Here is a 19,716-nt window from a genome sequence, read left to right as displayed (position 1 = left end):
GATCACTACTGAACAGCTCCCTCTTGCACATGATTACTATCCGTAGTATTTTCTAGAGCTGTGCCGCTGAATTCCTGTTGTGAGAGGAAACCCTGACTGAGAGGAATGCTGGATCCTCATTGCACGTGCAATCGCATGTTTAAAAAATTCAAGTTTTTAAACAGTTTTCAATTTAGAGACAACAGACCTGGTATCTTGAGTTGGCCTAGATATATCAGAGCTCAGAAAGGCTGGTTGTTCCTCACAGCACTCTCTCTATTCCCATCAGGTGTAGCTACAAGTACAGATTCTCTCTAAAGCGCATTTCCATCCTTCCACGGCACGGTTTGCTGAAAAGATCCTACACATCTACTCCCTGCCCTGCATTAGTAGTGCTCAGCTGCAGGCAGCTCTGAAGGGAAACGCTTTTCCAAGACACCGAGCTGCCATTCAAATGCACCCTCGCTGATGAGGTGCCTCTGCAGAACTCGCCTGGCTCCCAGCAATTTTCATCAGCAGCAAGCAGCTTGGACAACAAACTAAGACACTGACACTGCTAAGTTTTCTAGCTGGAGGCAAAAATTGAAAGAAAAAGGAGGCCGTAACTTGAATCTTCCCAGAACAGTTCAGAGCAGCTTATACAATAAGAAAATGCTCCCCTTCTGGCAGCAAAATATTCATATTTCTAAACGGCAGGAACAAGTGAATAAGGTCCCTATCATTTGTTGATACAATAGGAATATTCAGCTGTTTACCACATACAGGAACAGCCAGATTTCAATTGAAAGCAAGCTTCTGTGTCACCCAGGTGCTATTTTCAGGTAGATGCCACATGTATCAGATGGGACAAATGCAGTTTTGCGTCTCATGGCACCCTTGGGGGAGCGATGCCTTTATCGCATATGGGATGTCAAGTCACAAATTCTTTTTGCTTGGTATCCAAAAATCCCATCTTCTGCAACGGGCTGCAGGAGTACAAGAATTCAGGGGTGCACCAGTTTCCAGGCAGAAGCTGCCTGCTCTGAGAACGTGACCCTGCGCTACAGGGTAAGAAAACTGAAGTGTGTTCAAACCTAAGGAGCTATGTGACCTGCTCTGTTATGTACCTGTTCAATAGGCTCCACATGTGCAGATTTTATGATACGCCAAGTAGAAGAGCACATTCATGCAGATTTTATAGGTCATGTACATGCTATCCTTTCATGCGTAATAGGGAAAGCCTCTAACCGCAGGGAGTGGCTTGGGAACCTACCCTGCAGCTCTGAAGAAGAGCAGTGGCTCCCCTCCTGCCAGGCTTACCTTTGATGGAAATGGTAAATCTTATGTGACTACCCCAGAAGTTGCTCTGGGAGTTGGACACGTGCTTTCCAGTACGCGGAGCTTGTATAAATACGTGAAATGGGGAAGACAAGAATCACTCCGCACAATTACCTTGGGACTGTGGAATCTCCTTGAATAGCATCCCCTAATAAGGCAAGTAGTGGAAGGTCTATTCAGAGCATTTATTTCTGACTCAGATCACACGACCATGGCCATCTCTGCCTCCCACTACAAGAGATGCTCGCTTTCGACCCTCAGCCCATCTGCCTCCAACTATTCAGGTGTGCCTGCAGACTGGAAAGCTACTCTTTATCAAAACCAGCTGCTGCGGGGGGTGGGTGCCTCTCCCAAAAGCAGCAACAGATGTAGCGGCTGCTAGAGCAGAAAGATACAAGACCAACTGAATTTCAAGCAATTTGTTTGGAAATGTGAGCCGAGCAACCCATAGATCAAAGAGATCCATCCAACTTCCGCATGAACTGAACCAGAACAGCCTATCTAGGAAAGCAAAAGCAGCAGCAATTTTGCTTCATGCCAAGACCTATATGGCTCCAGCGTTCATAACCAGGCACTCAGCCTCTTCTGGCTCTTCTGTCGGAAGCTCTCCTGCTATAAAACCAGACTACCAAATGCTTTGCATACTATCCAAGGTCTCAATCCTGTCTGTAGCAGCCACAGCATGAGTGCTAGAGGCCACGCTTCCCTGCAACACCCAAATGCATCCTTCTTCAATACCGTTCTCTGACTACTTTGATTTTTTTTTTTAAACTAAGAAGCAGAAAGATTACTAAAAAGCAATTTGTAATTAAAAATTACAAAGGATTACAGACTGATCAGCCAAACTTTAAATGCAGACACGACATCCCTCTTGCATAAGCAAAGACAGATAATGAGGAGGTTTAGAACAGAACTGTACCAGGGAGAAGGAGAAGCCTTAAAAACAAGGAACCCAAACAGATTGATAATTGTGCTGTAAGACTCAAAATTCCAGCAAAATAAAGGAAAAAAAAGAAGTCTTAAAAACATAGCCTTTATCGAATTAAATGAAACAAGCTCATGAAGTCTCTTGGTTGAAACTGCACTATGACTTGGAATTCTGAAAAAATAATTATAAGAAAATACAAAAAACCAAACCCTTAACATGAACCTGACAAAAATCCCTCCGGTGCAATACTACAATAACCAAACGTCTGGAGAACACACCTTTTAAGTTCCAAATTCTGTATTTGTATTCTGAGTCATTCTACGTAGAATTCACCTGACAGCCCACAAGTCTCATGGGGGACCTATGAGCTACTGGGAGACTTCAGCACTTGAAGTGCTGTCCAGACTTTTCTTTTATAAGGATTAAATTAAGCGTAACACAAAATTAGGATATATAGAGAGACTTGTCCTTTCTGAATAAGTTGGCATGAAAAATAGGACATGATCACTACAAAGAGTACAGTAGACTCCTGTCAAATTACAGCTATGAAGGAAGAGTTTGAGATCACTATGAAATGGTTATTGGAGGAATGAACTGAAAACAAATTTAACTTAGCCATGATATTTAAGTACAAAGGCTTCGGTCAGGTATGACTTGTGCAGTATGCGTGAGCTGCATTACCTCACATCTCCCTCCTTGGAGAAAAACCTCATGGCCACAGTATCATTTATAACTGCCACGAATCCTGAAAATTAATGCAAACTTTTTTTTCTTCCTACTTGGCCCCGAATATTTAAGACACTCTGAAACAGAGATTACAACAATCTAAGCTGGATTTACCATGCACTTATTAGCAAGAAACCAGGAATGCTGAAGTAGCTTGTGCTTTGGGGCTATTTCCCATCTGGGGCTTGGGAAATCTAAACTGCTGTTACCAAGGGATTAACCCACAAAGTGTGGAGAGATAAGAGAATTTAACTTGGAACAACTTCATTAGACAGAGAGAAAAAACAGAACTTAGAGTCAAAGCAGGCCGATGAGACAGCAAAGTACGAAAGCAAGAAGTAGGCATCAGCAAGGTAACCACACTCTGTGGTTCTCAGTCTTAGCACACTGGGGTCTTGCTTCAGCAAACCCTAGTCTGTCTGCTAAGCTGAAGAGGGGATGTGTACCCCAGAAGATAAGGAGATGAATCCTGTCACTGAAAGGCAGGAAAAAAATGAGTGGGGAATGACCTCTGCGTTCTTCCCTGAGAGGTCAGGGCTCTGCTGCTGCTGAAGCGACATCCACGGCCTCCAACTGGAAGCACATTCTAGATAACGGCACAGCTCGTGTATCTAGTTCATGTGCAGGCACTGACGGTGCTTTCAACAGGAAAAGTATTGGAGGGAGTAAGCAGATAACACAGCGAGATGTGGACTGAAGTAGGACATTTTGTAATGCGTGCTGCCGGCACGGAAAACTGCAGGAAGAAACGCAACTAATGCATTCCTTGGCTGGGAATCACTTCCCATGTAAGCCAACAGAGACAGATGTGGTAGGGGTATAGGGAGAAGAGGGATTTTTCTGGTTTTGCTTTATAAATAAATCACTGTTCTTGAATCCAGAAGACATTTTCTGTGACCGCTATATGTGTGTAATTCTTTTAGCCTGTTATCACGTGTCTGGCAAATTTGTCTGCTTGTTTACTCCTGCAAAAATAATGGTTTCCTCCTCCTTTTCCTCTCTAGCACTCACCCCACACCACTGAACAAATCCTCTTTCCCCTGTCACTTCTAATCTGAGCAGTGGCCTCTGTCAGTGACAAGCTTGCGTCCCTCTTGCACCCAACATTCGTTTGTGCTCTACTAGTCTATTTTAGAAAAGCATACAATTTAGCAGCTGCTTCAGCACGACTTTTGATATAAAATTTTAAGTCAGCTGACTACTGCTGCAGCAGCTCTGTGGGAACAGATGTAAGAAAGGCTACAGTGCCACAGGGCTACTGAGAGATTAGGCTGATGCTTATACGCTCTGGAGCCAAAGCTATCGTCCAGTGGAGACTGAGGGGTCAATTATCAGAACAGCGCACACAGGGATTTAGTTAGCACGAATAGCAGTAGTTCGGCTAAATCTCTACTGAATCATTATCCCTGAGTGTATCTGAGGAATTTAGCCAGTATCCTTTACAGCTTCTTGCTTTGTTCAGTGTCTACAGTGCCACATCTAAGATGCAATGAGATTCTCGTTTAATCTCGCAGACAATGCATTTCTGCAATTTTGGTAATAGAGGATTATTGGTTTGCACGCTGAAGAATTTTGCCTATAGCAACAGGATAAAAAATGCGAAAGAGCATTACTTCTGCGGATATAATTATGCATTTGGCAACCTGCACTGTACGTACTACAACACTGCCACATGGGAAAGAAGGTTCACAGCTGTAGACATTAAACAGCACCTCTGTGAGAATTTCCCTGCTTTTTAGTTCTCAACACCTTAAAGAACACGAGTAAAACACTTCATGCAGAAAGGTAGGAGCAAAACAAAACTAAGTCTCAGGACCACATGAAATCAATTTAAAATTGTGACACACACACTCCCATTTCAGATTAACTTCAGCAAAAGTAGAAAACAAAACCTACGCTGAAGCAGCAAAAGGCAGCCGGCCTCCCGAGTCTATTCCCCAAGCTGCAAAGTCTGTTTGTGAAAGCAAGCTTCCATTTGGGGGGAGGATTCATGGAAATCCTAGCTGCTACTGCTCTGCTGACCTAGATATAGGACATGACCCAATACTGTGTCAATAATTTCTTTTATAGAATTAAGCTGTTCTGTCTCAACAAAATACACAGTAAGCTTGAACTTACGTGTTCTTCTGAAGCATAAAGGACTTCCATTAGCCGATGGACAAAGTCATTATTCTCTCCCCCATGTTCCTGGCAGAGAAGTTCAATCTCCCTTAATTTGCCGAAGTAGAAATCTCTTTCCTTCTCCACGCCTTCAAGTGCAAGTTTTAATGAATGTACCTGCATACAAACCAGTACATGGTGCATCAGTTGTGAGGCGCACTACAGACAAAACAACTGTCTAAAATTATGCACGCCAACCACCACCCCAAATATACATTCATTTTTATAGCTTATATTCACAAAAAGTAAATTCCACTTTCTGAAGTGCTAGACCGAATATTACACAACAGAGAACAGTGCATCAGGCTTCCCCCTTGTGCATCGTGGATACTTTCTAACCTTGATCCTTAGAGGTCAGTTTCCTCAGTGTTCTTTTACATTGAAACCTAAAGCAGCAGTTCAAGAGTCAGAGCTATTTAAGATCCGGCTTCTAATAAAGCTGCCAGAAACGTAATGTAATGGTAATTAATAAAACATTCAGCACAGGAATTGCATTACTCTGCCTGGGTTAATGTGCAGTTGTTTGGAAACCTACTGCATCTCCTCGCCTAGAAATATGCAGAGCTAGTAGAAAAGCTCATAAAGGGAAATGGTCCAGTTAGGAAATTAAAAGGGCTAGCTGCAAGTGCTGCCGTGTTGTTTTTTCACCTCTTTGCTGCCTCCCCACTTGCTGAAGCATCACAGACCTGCGCCTCAGCACCCTGAGGCTGCCGGAGCATGCAGGGACCAGGAGGTACTACAGGCTTTCTGGTCTGATTAACGTGCTGTCTCGATCAAAAAATATCACAAGTTTCAAGTATCATTTCTTACTGCAGCCTTCCACACAAGTGTCTTTAAGTTATACCGTTGGTCTTGATTTCTCTGCCGGGACTGCTGCAGAACGTGACCTTGAGGAACATGGGGCTGACAAAGAGCAAAGTCAGGACCCTTAACTTCAGAAGGGCAAACTTCCAGCTGTTTAAAGAGTTATTGGATGAGATCGCCTGGGAAGCTGTCCTTAGGGACAAATGAACTGATCAGCGCTGGTAACTCTTTAAGAACACTTTTCTCCGAGCGCAAGAGCTCTCCGTCCTCGTGTGTAACACATCTAGCGGGCAAGGCAGGAAACAGACGTGGCTGAGCAAGGACCTGCTGGTCAGACTGAGGAGCAAGAAGGAAACGCACAGGCAGTGGAAGCAGGGACACGTGGCCTGGGAAGAGGACGGGGATGCCATCTGGATGTGCAGGGATAGGATCGGGAAAGCCAAGGCACAGATGGAACTGAGCTTGGCAAGGGATGTGAAGAACAACAGGAAGGGATGCTATAGGTACATTGCTCAGAAAAGGAAGGCCAAAGAGAGTGTGCCTCCTTTGATGGATGAGAAGGGAGAACTGGTGATGACAGAGAAGACTGAGATACTCAACTTCTCTCCCTCAGTCTTCACTGAGGGCCAGGTTTCCCATGTCTCTCGTTTCCCTGAACCCATAGATGAGGTCTGGGGGAGCAAAGTCCCTTGCACTGTAAGTGAAGGGCAGGTTTGAGACCACCTGATGAAACCAAACAGGTACAAGTCTATGGGGCCTGATGACATGCATCCTAGGGTCCTGAGGGAATTGGCTGATCCAGTTGCCAAGCCTCTCTCCATCACATTTGAAAAGTCCTGGCAGTGAGGCAAAGTCCCTGGTGACTAGAAAAAGAGAAACACCATCGCTATTTTTAAAAAGGGTAGAAAGGAGGACCCAGGGAACTACAGATCAGTGAGCCTCACCTCTGTGCCTGGGAAGATCATGGAACAGATCCTCCTGGAAGCAGTGTCAAGGCAGATGCAATACAAGGAGGTGATCCGAGACAGCCAGCATGGCTTCACCAAAGGCAGGTCATGCCTGACCAATCTGGTGGCCTTCTATGATGGAGTGACTGCATCGGTTGACAAGGGAAGACCAACTAATGTCACCTGCCTGGACTTCTGTAAGGCCTTTGACAGAGTCTCACATGATGTCCCAATCTCCAAATTGGAGAAACATAGATTTAAATGGTAGACTATTCGGTGGATAAGGAATTGGCTTGAAGGCTGCACCCGGAGAGTAGTGGTCAACGGCTCTATATCCAGGTGGAGGCTGGTGATCAGTGGTGTCCCTCAGGGGCCTGTCTTGGGACTGGTGCTGTTTAAAATCTTTACCAATGACACAGACAGTGGGACCCTCAGAGTGCACCCTCAGCAAGTTTGCAGGTGACGCCAAGCTGAGTGGTGCAGTCAATACAGCAGAATGAATGGATGCCATCCAAAGGGATCTGGGCACACTAGAAAAGCCAGCCCATGTGAACCTAATGAGGTTCAACAAGTCCAAGTGCAAGGTGCTGCACCTGGGCTGGGGCAATCCCAGACATGAGCACAGACTGGGAGAAGAACTCATTGAGAGCAGCCCTGCAGAGAAGGACTTGGGGGTTCTGGTGGATGAAAAGCTTGACATGAGCCAGCAGTGAGTGCTTGCAGCCCAGAAGGCCAACTGCGTCCTGGGCTGCACCAACAGAGGGGTGGCCAGCAGGGCAAGGGAGGTGATTGTGCCCCTCTGCTCTGCCCTTGTGAGGCCCCACCTGGAGTGCTGCGTCCAGGTCTGGGGGCCCCCAGCACAAGAAGGATGTGGGGCTGTTAAAGTGGGTCTGGAGGAGGGCCATGAAGATGATCAGAGGGCTGGAGCACCTCTCCTATGAAGACAGGTTGAGAGAGCTGGGACTGTTCAGCCTGGAGAAGAGAAGGCTCCAGGGAAACCTCACCACAGCCTTTCAGTACCTAAAGGGGGCTTATTAAAAAGATGGAGAGTGACTTTTTGCTTGGTCAGATAATGACAGGACAAGGGGGAATTATTTTAAACTAAAAGAAGGTAGATTTAGATTAGATGTTAGGAGGGAATTCTTCACTCAGAGGGTGGTGAGGCACTGAACAGGCTGCCCAGAGAAGCTGTGGATGCCCCATCCCTGGAGGTGCTCAAGGCCAGGCTGGATGGGGCTTTGGGCAACCTGGTCTGGTGGGAGGGGTCCCTGTCCATGGCAGGGGGCTGGAACCAGGTGATCTTTAAGGTCCCTTCTGACCCAAGCTGTTCTGTGATTCTGTGATGCTGCAAATCGTTTATGGGCAACCCAGCTATTACGGATTAAGCTTCATATAAACCATGACTGATATCACAATATATTTTTATACATACATATACATTTACACATACATACGTGCTTGAAAAAGAATTTAGTGGGAGCAAAACATAAATTACTGTACAACAGGGTATACATGATCAGTGTAACGTGTAAGTGGCTCTCAAGTTCAGAAGACTGCAGCGTATCAACCAACAGAAATAATTAGGGAAGAAGCTGCCTACAGTAAACATGCTGACCCTAATCATGTCCAAATTACTGCTGAATTAGCATCCACATTTTAAGGCCTGCAATTATATGAAATGAGTTTCTAAGGAAAATATGCTAAATAACATTAACTTGCATCAGATGAGATTTGAGTGAACTGACACAATTTAATAGAAAGTTTGTGTTGCCAGTTCTACTGCAAGCTAACTTGTTCCCTTCACCAGTTCAAACATCAGAGTTCAAGCAGTGCTCTGACAGCCTACTAAACCCTATCAGTTCATTTATCCGTAACTGCTGAGCTAGCGATGCCTTTTTCTGACCTTTGCACTCTCAGAGGTGTCAGACAGCAGCCCTGACCTGTTGCCAGGGCAGGATCTCAGGGCATCTCATTCACGTACCAACCCGTTCCTTAGCAGCTGCCTGAGTTTGACACCCCAGTCTTCCCTTGACAGTTTGAATCTGTGTTTGACACAGTGACCAGTCACCTTAAGATTAACTATTTAGTCACAGAAAGCAAGAATAGCAAAATGGAACGAAAGTTTACAATAATTTGGTCTACAGATGTGTATCCTACTTAAATGTGAGGTCTTCCTCACGTTTAAGACGTGTCCTCTGGATCTGCAGCAACATATTCCTTGGGAGCAGCTCCTGCATCCAGACAGAACAAGAACTTAACTGCTTCCAGATCTCCTGCTCTGTGCAAGCTAGAGCTTAGAAAAACAACGAACTTCAGTTGAAACATTTGCAGGTAATAGTGCAGGCAGTCTTACCTTCTGACCCACTTACTAAGAAGGCACTCTTGTTTTCATTGTATCACACTCACTCCATTTTTAAGAAACAGAATCATTAATCTATACATATATGCACACAGTTAATTAACCACAATATTCAGTAAACATTGTTATAGCCAAACCAGACATACTTTTCTTTAGTTACATATGAGCTGTCTGTGACAGTTTAATTGGTAATCCTTAAGATAATTAGCACATCTGTATGCTTTTTTTTTCCCTTGTATTAACATGCTAAGAGGCTACTCCTGTACAAGGAACAGCGCATGTTAACTCCCATGCATCGTTTCCAGACCAGAAGCACGCTCTGCAATCCAGTTAACCATGCAAAGGCAACTGCTCTTTCCTCTGGTGGTATAATCCCTGACAGGACTGCATAACCAGACTGAAAATTAAGTACCTGTTGTAAACATGCTGCTAATATGATGCTGTTTTCAGAAATTATGTCTACACTAGTATCTAGTTAACTATTCCTGGGACCACTCTCCACATATAAAGGTCCTTTCTCCACGTGTAATGGTTCCTGGTCTGTGTTTTTTTGCCTCAGCTGCACTAAGAAACCCTTTGGGAGAGTGTTAGTTGGTACAGACCAAAAGCACAGCAGGGACCACTTTACCATTTTAATGTTATGGATAACCAAGTTCCAGTGCACAGCAATATGCCTTGGAAGTGTTTAATTTACTAGCACAGGCCAAGGCAATAGCTATGACCATTTTAAGGGAAACTTTAAGATTGTTGGGGGCCATTAAACCAGCAAATGTTACGGATGGCTTACAATTATTGCAAATAGCTCATTAAGCAACCTATGGTAAAATCTAGTATATGGACATCCCCACTACTTAAAATTTTCCCACTACAAGTCTCACATAAGTCTGGATGTCTGAATCTCCCTTAGCTGCCATTCATTGAAAAGGCTGAAAAAACGCCTGTTACAACCATATAAGAATATGATATTCACAGATGCCATTTAACAACTTTTACTAATAATCAAGACAGCAAAGGAGTATAAGTGGCTCCTGCTCATACTTCCCTTGGTTGCTGGAGAGTGGACAAAAATGGGCAATTTGGTCTTCCAGCATATTCAGAGTGAGGATCAAAAACACCTGGCTCAAAGCTGCTTGCAGCATAGGTTTTTTTTGGCTTTTGTTACATGCCTGGGGTACACAAGCAATCATTAATGGTAAAATGAGATACCAAGTGCTGCCAGCATTCAAAAAAAAAGCTTCCTAGACCATTCTAGCTAGAAAAGGTCTCTTAAAAACTAGCTTTGAAAATGCCAACTTTCCAAATCTTCATTTTTTTTTTTCCTTGGTGATTGGGGAAGTCATCGGTTTTCCTCGGGGTTATTTGTATATAAAGCTCAAGGTTTTCACACACAGAAGTTGCTAGGAATACATTAGCAGTGGATGTGATAGTGACTGCCTATTTGTATTTTAGTAAAGATGAAATATTTTTATCTTGCTAAGATCCCAACTGACTCTTCCTGCTGAAGTGAACACATTCTGACTTCTAAGTACAAATGTCATGGATTTAAGCCCACATTTAAGTGTTTGAACTCCACTTACAAGGATAGAAAAAAGATTCCATCAGAAATATATACACCCATTCCTTGTACAACACAAAACATCTCTGTTACAGCAAGCAACAACTGAACACCCACTTGGAAGCTTGCTGTTGCTCAGAATTACACACGGAATCTGCAGTACATCATGTTTGGGATGTGACTATTCATCACCACCTTAAGAACATAACAGTAACCAAGAACTTGCAGTTAATGCCCAAACTGAAATCTGTGCTGTTCAGGTCAATGGTAGTCTGAAACTGAAATGCCCTTAATTGTGGAAAATTATACTTGATCCAGAATAATGACTTCTTCCTGTATACAGCTGCTGGGCAGCTCTTGCTCTAAAATACGAATCTTTTCCTTTCCATTTTCCTCCATCTAGGGCAAATACAGAAGTCAGGTCCCATTTATACTAGTGGCCTTGACACCATCCTGACAGCACAGATTTGAGCCAGATTCAGGTATTTCTTTATGTCCAGTGCAGACACTCTTGCATGTCCAAGAATGACAGAGGGGTGTCAGAGCACAAATAGCATAAATGAAAATTAAGGCCTTACATTCACAACACTGAAGAAGTTCTGAAGTTTTATTAATTATATTGCAGAATATTACTTATAATTAAGTATTTGCACAAAGGTAGATCACATTTTAAAATTAAAAATGGCATATTACATTCTGAAATCTTTCATTCCAGAAAGCAGAGTGCAATGAACTAGTCTCAGTTCAGCTGCAATTCTCTAACACCCTGATATTACAAACAGGCTTGTCTTCTCCACAATGACACATTAAAGTGATTTATTTCAAATTTGTAGCACACAAGAACGAAAGACAGTATTGAGATTTTTCCTATATACGTGAAATAAAAGATGTATTTCAAAACCTAATTAATAAAATTATCTATAATGAAGCTCTCATATTTCAGTAAGACTTACTGCCACTCCTAAGATCTCCTTTTAGAATTACTGGCACAACACCAGTCATCTCTGTTAAATGTTATTTTAAACAATAAATCTCTTTTTTCTTCCCAGCTGAGCTATTTCAATCTTTTGTCCCTTCATAATTCTGGAGGATATCATTCAGCAGAGGGCAATATTAGATTTCATGCCTGTCTGTGACAATAAATGCATCTAATTTCACGCCTAAAGCAAATTTACCTGTTCGCTGAGCTGTATGACTTGAGTTTCCAAATCTTTATCTGATTTGGATGCTGAGCTGCTCGGTGCAGCTTTTTTTGCTGAAGATGGGCGAGAAGGTGTTGATCCTGGTTTAGAAGCTGGACTGGATTTAGCAGCACCTGAAAAGCACAATAAATAATGATCAAGCTTTATCCCTGGGATAAATACATTCTTATTAACCTGATACTGAAACAAGCATATTTACAGACAGCCATTCACGCAATTACTTCAACATTACAGTGGAAAAAGTTCCAGGGTTCTACCTTGGGAAAGGAAAAACTAGATTTCCCAGCAGTTTTACTTTGACCTTACTACTCAGAGTGAAGCAACTCCAAAAGTAAAATAAATAAAAATCAGATTAGGGGTATAAAGGTCCCTTAGCTGTCGGCAGCTTTCAGTTCTTGAAAAAAGAGATCCTGTTAAGAGACAATTCCCCCAGCCCAATATTTACTGTACATATCTATCTGCAATCCCCCCGGAGAAAGACAGACTTGAAATAAAGTCAGCTAAACCGCCTGCATGCTTTCTTCGTTTTTCACAGCAGCCCATCACTGAGACGAGGGCATTGAGATTCAGACAGCACGGGCCGAACTCAATCCACCGGTGAACTCGCCGTTGCCATAGGGACCATGCGATCTGTGCTGATCTGCTTAGGTTTCGCTATTTGTTTCTAATTACTTGCACTGCAGACTTGATAGAGCACAAAGCAATGCCCTCACCAGCAAGACCAGCAGCCAGCAAGTGCATACGGGTACTCCTCACGGCGCCGGTGGTGCACAAATGCCCCGTCAGAGAAATGTTGGTGAGAGAGGCTTTGTGGTATCATCATAGGAGCCTCAGCTGGCTTCCCACCCCATCACTGGGTCTTCTAAAGAGGAAAAAGCACTCGTCCAGATGTGCTATGGGCTCCACGGCCTTCCTCCACCATCAGCTGTTGTTGGCTCTGAGGCCTGAGTGGGACAGCGAGCCGGAGAAAGCCCAAACCCAGCAAGTGCCCAAATGCCAGCTGAGCTCTGAGCTTGTAGTTCACCACAGAATCACAGAATGGTTTGGTTTGGAAGGGACCTTACAGACCATCCAGCTCCAACCCCCTGCCATGGGCAGGGACACCTCCCACCAGACCAGGCTGCCCCAAGCCCCATCCAGCCTGGCCTTGAGCACCTCCAGGGATGGGGCATCCACAGCTTCTCTGGGCAGCCTCTGCCAGTGCCTCACCACCCTCACAGTAAAGAATTTATTCCTAATATTTAACCTAAATCTCTCCTCTTTTAGTTTAAAGCCATCACTCCCTGTCCTATCGCTACACTCCCTGACCAAGAGTCCTTCCCCAGCTTTCCTGTAGGCAAAGGCCTACAGGACCATGTCTGCAAGGCCTTGCTGGAGCTTTCTCAGCAGCCACCTCTCACCCCACAGACAGCCAGCTGCTCCCCCGAAGGAGGAGGACACACTTCAGATTGCTCCGCTTTGTTATTTTCACATTTCAGAGAACATTTTAATGGAGCAATGCTTTGGTACTGATGTGGTACAAAGGCACCACCAGCATGAAAGCACGAGGAGGCAAGGAAAGTGAGGAAGGGGGTGGGGAAGAAGACTTGGAGACTGCCCATACAACCAAGGCATAGAGGTCCCACTGACCTAGGCCTGAGTACAACAGTCCCTTGGAGGAGCTGAAAAATGACAGGAAAGAACAGCAGCAATAGTTGCTTAATCCAGCTAATCCCTATAGTTACACACACAAACTCACCTCCAGCAGATTTCAGATGCTGCTAAACAGACTTGCTTAAGTTGGGAAAATTCAACATTGTCTATATACCTGAAATTGTATTTTATTTTATTTTTTTAAACCATCACACACAGACCAGCAAAGCATAAATCATTTTTGGAAAACCACTAAAAAGGTCAAAATCTTTTGCTATTTATTTGTGGGCAATCTCAAAAAAAATTAGCAGTCTACCTTGAACTAAAAGTCAGCTATGTAAGAATGGGATTGTTAAGGTGCTTTCAAAGCCACAAAAATTAAATTTCTTTGGGTTAGCAGATAAATAGAAGAAAATAGGTGTCAAAATATGCAAGAGAAACACATGCATGAATGAAAATATGCATGAAATTATCACTTTGACTGTAGCATTCTAGTTGGGCCTGAAGTCTTTTAATGATACTGCTACCACATTCAACTCAATTTCCCCATTTCTTATTGCATTCTACACCAGTAGGAAGCAGCCTGGGACACGAGCTGAAACTTCAATGCTATAAAACAAGCTATGGACTTCCAGGTGTGAAACCTTGGCTTACCCCTCTACCAACCACCCTTCTGCTTCAAGGCAGCACCAGACCTCCTCTCCAGGTACCCTCATGTAAGTGGAAGACAAGCTGCTCAGCTTTTTCAAAGGCAGCCTCCTCTGGCCTAGCAGCTCCTCAGTTTCACCTCAGGGTTGTAGTGCATGACCTGAGCAAGGCAGGCCGTGCAGCTGCTGCATGGTGCTCCCTCTCCTGCTCAACAACCCCATGAAGCAAGCTCGTTCTTTGTAGGCTACGGCACTGATCACAAAAAGCCAAATCATTATGGCACGCGTTGCTTTTTGACCTGCAGAGAGTGTTAAGGGCAGTGCAAACACAGACATCGAATCCACAGGTATTCTCTCTAATTTGCAGCTGAGGCACCCTCCCGGAGCACACTGAGCAATCTCACATCACCACCATCTGTGGACAGAGGGGACTGGGTAGTACCACATACACAGCACTGCGTTCTGCCTTCCTTTGGAAGCCACAGAGCCGCCTGAATTTCTACAGTGAAACGTTACTAAGCTTTATGAAGCCCAGACAAATGAAAAGAAATTGACTTTTGCTCCGCTGCTTAGGATCAGCTGTTAAATCAACACATTCCAATTTCAGTAACACTTATAAACCAGCTAAATAATCTAAGCACTTCAGACAGTATCAGCGACAGCTGGACAGAACTTAATTGCAGAGAATGCCTCGGGTTTTCTAATTTAAAATTTCCTGGAAGAAAAAAAAGTAAAAAAGCTTTAATGCACATTTATTCTAAAACATCGCTTTTGCAATCAGCTCAGAGATAACCCTCCCATTTGTAACAGAAGCTTGATTTCATAAAAGAATTAAAGGATGCTGGTTTGTGGAGTACTGCAGAGTGCTTGAGACAGCCAGATATCTAAATGGAGATGAAAGATCTTAATAGACTTTAATAACTTTGCTATTAAGTGCCACACACAATGACTTTGCAGTGAATTAGTGCAGGCATAGAATAACTCCTAATTTGTTGTTCATAGGTGCTACATAATACAAACAGTTCAAGTTATCTTCAATATTACATCTTCCATGAAAATATTTATTGTTCATCTCCAGAAAAATCATTTACACTGGTAGTTATTTTATATTTAGTAAGACTTTTCAGGCATCCCACATGACCTATATCACTAAAAAGTAGGTTTTTTGTTTGTTTTGCTTGGACAGCAGTCCATGAAGTCCTATTTCCATATTCTGAGAAAGCACTATGTTTTATGCAAACATCTTACATACAAAATACACTCTTATCAGCTCTTTTCACTGAACAGTGAGAGAACTGCATTGTAATCAGTGCCAGAAGTGTTACCTATTACTGATTTGTTTCCACGTGTACTGTAGATGTTCAAAGAGAAGTGCAGAGTCCTGCACTGGGAAGAGGAACCCCAGTCCCCAGAACACACATGGCGTCAGCTGCCCGGAAAGCAGCATAGCAGAAAAGGACTTGGGGGTCCTGGGGGACACCAAGTTGGACTCTTTTCAGTGGTGCCCAGTCAAAGGACAAGATGCAGCAGTTGCAACTTGAAATGCAATAAGTTGTATTTAAACTTCAGAAAAAACTTTTCCTGTGCGGGTGATGGAGCACTGGCACAGGTTGCCCAGAGAGGCTGTGGGGTCTTCTCCTTGGAGATCCTCAAAAGCCACGAGGACGTGGGCCTGGGCAGCCTGCTCTGGGTGGCCCTGCCTGAGCAGGGGGTTGGAGCAGGTGACCTCCAGAGGTGCCTTCCAGCTTCCATCCTTCTGTGAAAACTTCTATTCCAGAATGTTCTGCTTTTAGGTCAATACGGGGTTCATTTAGGTTTTTTTTTTTTTTTACACTGTATTGCAGCTGCATCAGTTAGCAGCTGGGTGACATTTTGTACCTGCCCATGTAACACTAGCAGAGATGAAAAAAATTAGTTCACTTTAGCACTGACTGCTTCTAAATAAAAATTACAATATAATTCTAAATACAATTACAAAAAAACAAGTTATTTTGTACTGAAATAAGCTAGATCAAACAATTTTGAAATGCATTACAGTTTCTTATCTGTGGTGCTCCAGAAACAGTTACTAGTCAGCTTAATCTTAATTAAATATATCCCCACCGCTCTGGCTTTATTATTCTTTTCACTAAACACAGAAATTTTACAGGCAGATGTGCACTTCCGAAACATAAAGCAGTACATGTTGGCACTGTGTATGTTTTGGGTACAACAGAGCCAGGCTTCGGATGCCAGGTCACTTTACATCCCAAGTGCGGTCTTGCAGACGAGACCTATTTAACGTTTAAAGAAAAAAATTCCTTAAAGCTCTATGAGTAATTAGTGCTCTGTTAAATAGTTATGTAAAATTCCAGGAAAACACATGCACGACTGCAGTGTGGACATGTGAGGACAGCGTGGAGAGCAATGGAAGCCCTGAGCAAGCAAGGCTTGGCTGAACCCTCACAGCTATTGCTTCAGGGCAATTTGGGAACAACTTGCAGCGTATCCTTCAAATTAAAATTTTGAAATTTTTCAATTTAAAATTAATAAAACTTCATAAAACAAATATTCCTGACTCATGCCGCAGAAGAATAAACAAACCCACTAAGCCGCCACAGAGCTAGCAATTTATTCACCAACTCAAGTCTCAAATCACTTAGAACAAATGAGTGAGAACAGTAAGCAAATTAATACTCTCGCACGCTTATTGTTACAGCTACACTGGGATGCAAGAAGCTGTTCAATTTAGGGATGCATGGTGGCACTAGTGATGACAACTGATGCTTAATGGCAATGAAATGACCTCGGACAAAATCTGTCTCAACTTCCAGCATCCCAACACGCAGCAGTGCAGCTGCCCGGTTATTCTGTGGTACTGGCTTCCCTCGGGGCTGGCAGGACCCCTCTCTCCTCAGCTCCCCACACGTCCACCACTGCTGGCTCCAGCAGTCTGATGAGCTCTGTGCTCATCTCCGCTGCTGGCAAAGAGACGTTTATACAAATACCTGAAAATGAAACACCGACCAAAACATTTCGACCGAGCCATCCAAACAAGGGCATACAATGGAGTCTACTTGTCAGATGAAAAAGTTTTGTTTGTGGCATGACTGCCCCAGTTCATCTTTAGCAGGAGATGATTTCACAGACAGGAACTGACCGCAGCCTTCTCCCCATCATAAATGAAGACTTCTCTTTAGATTTAAAATAATCAAAATTTAAATGGCCAACATTAATTACTGTCAACTGAAACCCTATTTTTCTCTAGAAAAATCTTCAAGGATGCAAGCGTTCATGTTCAATGGATGAAACGATTCCACATAGGCCTAACAGAAGAAAACATTTTAAAATGTCAAGTGATCCAAAAAAATACCACAACCCTAAGAATTATAAAATTCTGTAACTATCTGCTTAGCCATCCCCAAAGGAAAAAAATTCTGAAAAAAATCTTGAAAGTATATTGAAATATGAAAGATCAAGCAAAAAATTTAAGTAAGATTTAAGTAAGGTTCCCATAATACGCTTAATTTCAAGATGGCAAATTTCACCTTTGTTTTTCAAGCAGGGTTGTCTCATTCAAAAAAAGCCCCCTTGCTCCCACACTGCAAGCAGCATTGCTACATGGTCTAAATTCTGTCTCAGTGGGTTTAAAAATTAAACTCTCCTGATGCAGGTAGAGGGAGTGCATCTGTATGAAGGCTGAGCCATTTCTCTCTCCACCTCGGACATGCTGTTCCTCACCTCTTTGGCCTCACATGAACTAGGCACAAAAGCATTTTAAATTTGTCACCTCGCAGCTCTTCCTATCTTCAGCTCTACCACACTGCTCTGGAGAAACACACCATAACAAACAGGGGTTACCAACTGCCTGCAAGTTGGGAAAAATGTGGCATGTTTTGGTGGAAAGCAAAGAAAAATGCATTGGAATGAGCTCTCTGGTCCCCTGGGACACTTAATCATATCGCCAACTGCTACAATAAAGACTGGTTTTGTTGGATATTTTTACCCCTCAAAATTAATTTGCAGCACTTCTGCAAGTTAAGGGTATACCATTTCCCTAAAGGACAGTGGCATTTTTCTTGCGTAACTGGCTCTTCGATGGCGTACATACACACACACATATATATATAGCATCCGTGTACAAACAGTTCATTCTGCCCTGGTTATTTTCCCTGTCATAGCACGATTATTTTTAGCTCTCATGTGATCCGCCAGTATTTTCCAGCTCTGCTTTAGTCATCCTGCTCTCACAGAATATTTCAAAAATAAAAAGACAAGCAGCCTTCAGACCTAAGGACCTCTCACATTTTTAGCTTATAGGTAAATAATTAATTTTATCGAGCTGTCTTTTACCCAAATATTTTTGACACTCCATACCCTGCAAAAAGCAGTGCTCTGTGGAGATTCGCTCCGATACACAGGAAGGCTTACGTAAGCCATTAGCTAAAATCCTGATGACCGGATCAAAATTTTCAATTTGATCAGATGAAGCTTTTCTGACCCCCCCTTTTTTCCCCCCCTTACAGGGAGGATTAGAGCCAGGACAAACAACAAGGCATGAACATTTTAATCCCTTACCATAATTGTGACTCTACATCTGTAGGCTGTTTAGCACTGCACTAGAGAAAAGCAGGAGCTGTAGGAGACCCAAAGGCTCAGGGCTGGCAGATGGCATCATACCCAAAAGCAGCTGTGGCACTGCTGGCAGAGAGCCCACGCGGGTGGGCTGTGCTGCTGGTTCCCCTCCGCAAAGGACGAAAACTCGTTCATCCCCCCCAGCAAGGAGCTGCATTTACCTGTTACCCCTTGCTGTTTCTAGAAGAAAATACGCGTTACCAAAGCCATCCGTCCTCCACATCACTGCCAGCTCCTCAAGAAATTGTCTGTCTCTTGAGAAAGATGAGGCAGCACGAGGGTGGCACACAGATCAGCTGGGGGGGGATGATTTACGCTGCCATCTCCGAGCTGTGCTACCCTTGACACACGCTGACTCTTTGGGCTGAGTGCCTTTGGAAGGGGTGGGGAAATGGCTGTAGGTGTGCTCTCTGATTAGCACAAGAATTGGTGTGTTTTCAGACTTCTCAAGTTCTGCTTTGTTTTAACAGCACCTTGAAAAATGAAGTCAAGGCCACGCTTGGCATTTGCAGAGATTGCAGGTAAATACTCACCTAGAGGTACAGAAAGCAGCTACCAGACACAGGGGGTCTGTCAAGCTTTAGTGTCAGATTAAAACACCCAAAATAATACTAACTCATTACAGCTACCATATTAGGGTAAGCTTTCAGAGTGCTCTCTAGGGATTTGACCACTTTTTTGGTAACTGAATCATATATCTTAGTCTACCTCCGAAAGGACGGTGCTAGAACCCCAGTTATGAATAATGAGAGAGATTAGCACCTCCTAAATCACTCAAAAACAAAAGCTCTGGCAAAGAGCACTGGAATAGCTCTTCCGTGGAACAGTATGAATCATCCGAAACAC

The 19,716-nt window shown here is 43.5% G+C and overlaps 1 protein-coding gene across 6 annotated transcripts in view; it reads right to left on the bottom strand.

The window, feature by feature from the left end:
• MAPRE2 (microtubule associated protein RP/EB family member 2) overlaps positions 1–19,716 on the bottom strand; it is a gene marked incomplete at its 5' end in the record, with an annotated part of 100,264 nt that overhangs the window by 4,108 nt on the left and 76,440 nt on the right. For 3 of the 6 annotated variants that reach the window (XM_080578448.1, XM_080578444.1, XM_080578445.1), the window contains 3 exons: positions 4,847–4,972; positions 5,069–5,227; positions 11,951–12,090. In XM_080578448.1, coding sequence (XP_080434574.1) covers positions 4,847–4,972; positions 5,069–5,227; positions 11,951–12,090 — 425 coding nt within the window. The remainder of the gene's footprint in view (positions 1–4,846; positions 4,973–5,068; positions 5,228–11,950; positions 12,091–19,716) is intronic. The other 3 variants (XM_080578446.1, XM_080578449.1, XM_080578447.1) reach the window with 1 other exon arrangement.

This window comes from Anser brachyrhynchus (genome assembly GCF_964034855.1).
Source record: "Anser brachyrhynchus genome assembly, chromosome: 2".
Classification (NCBI taxonomy): domain Eukaryota; kingdom Metazoa; phylum Chordata; class Aves; order Anseriformes; family Anatidae; genus Anser; species Anser brachyrhynchus.
This window is presented reverse-complemented; position numbering and strand designations above follow the sequence as displayed.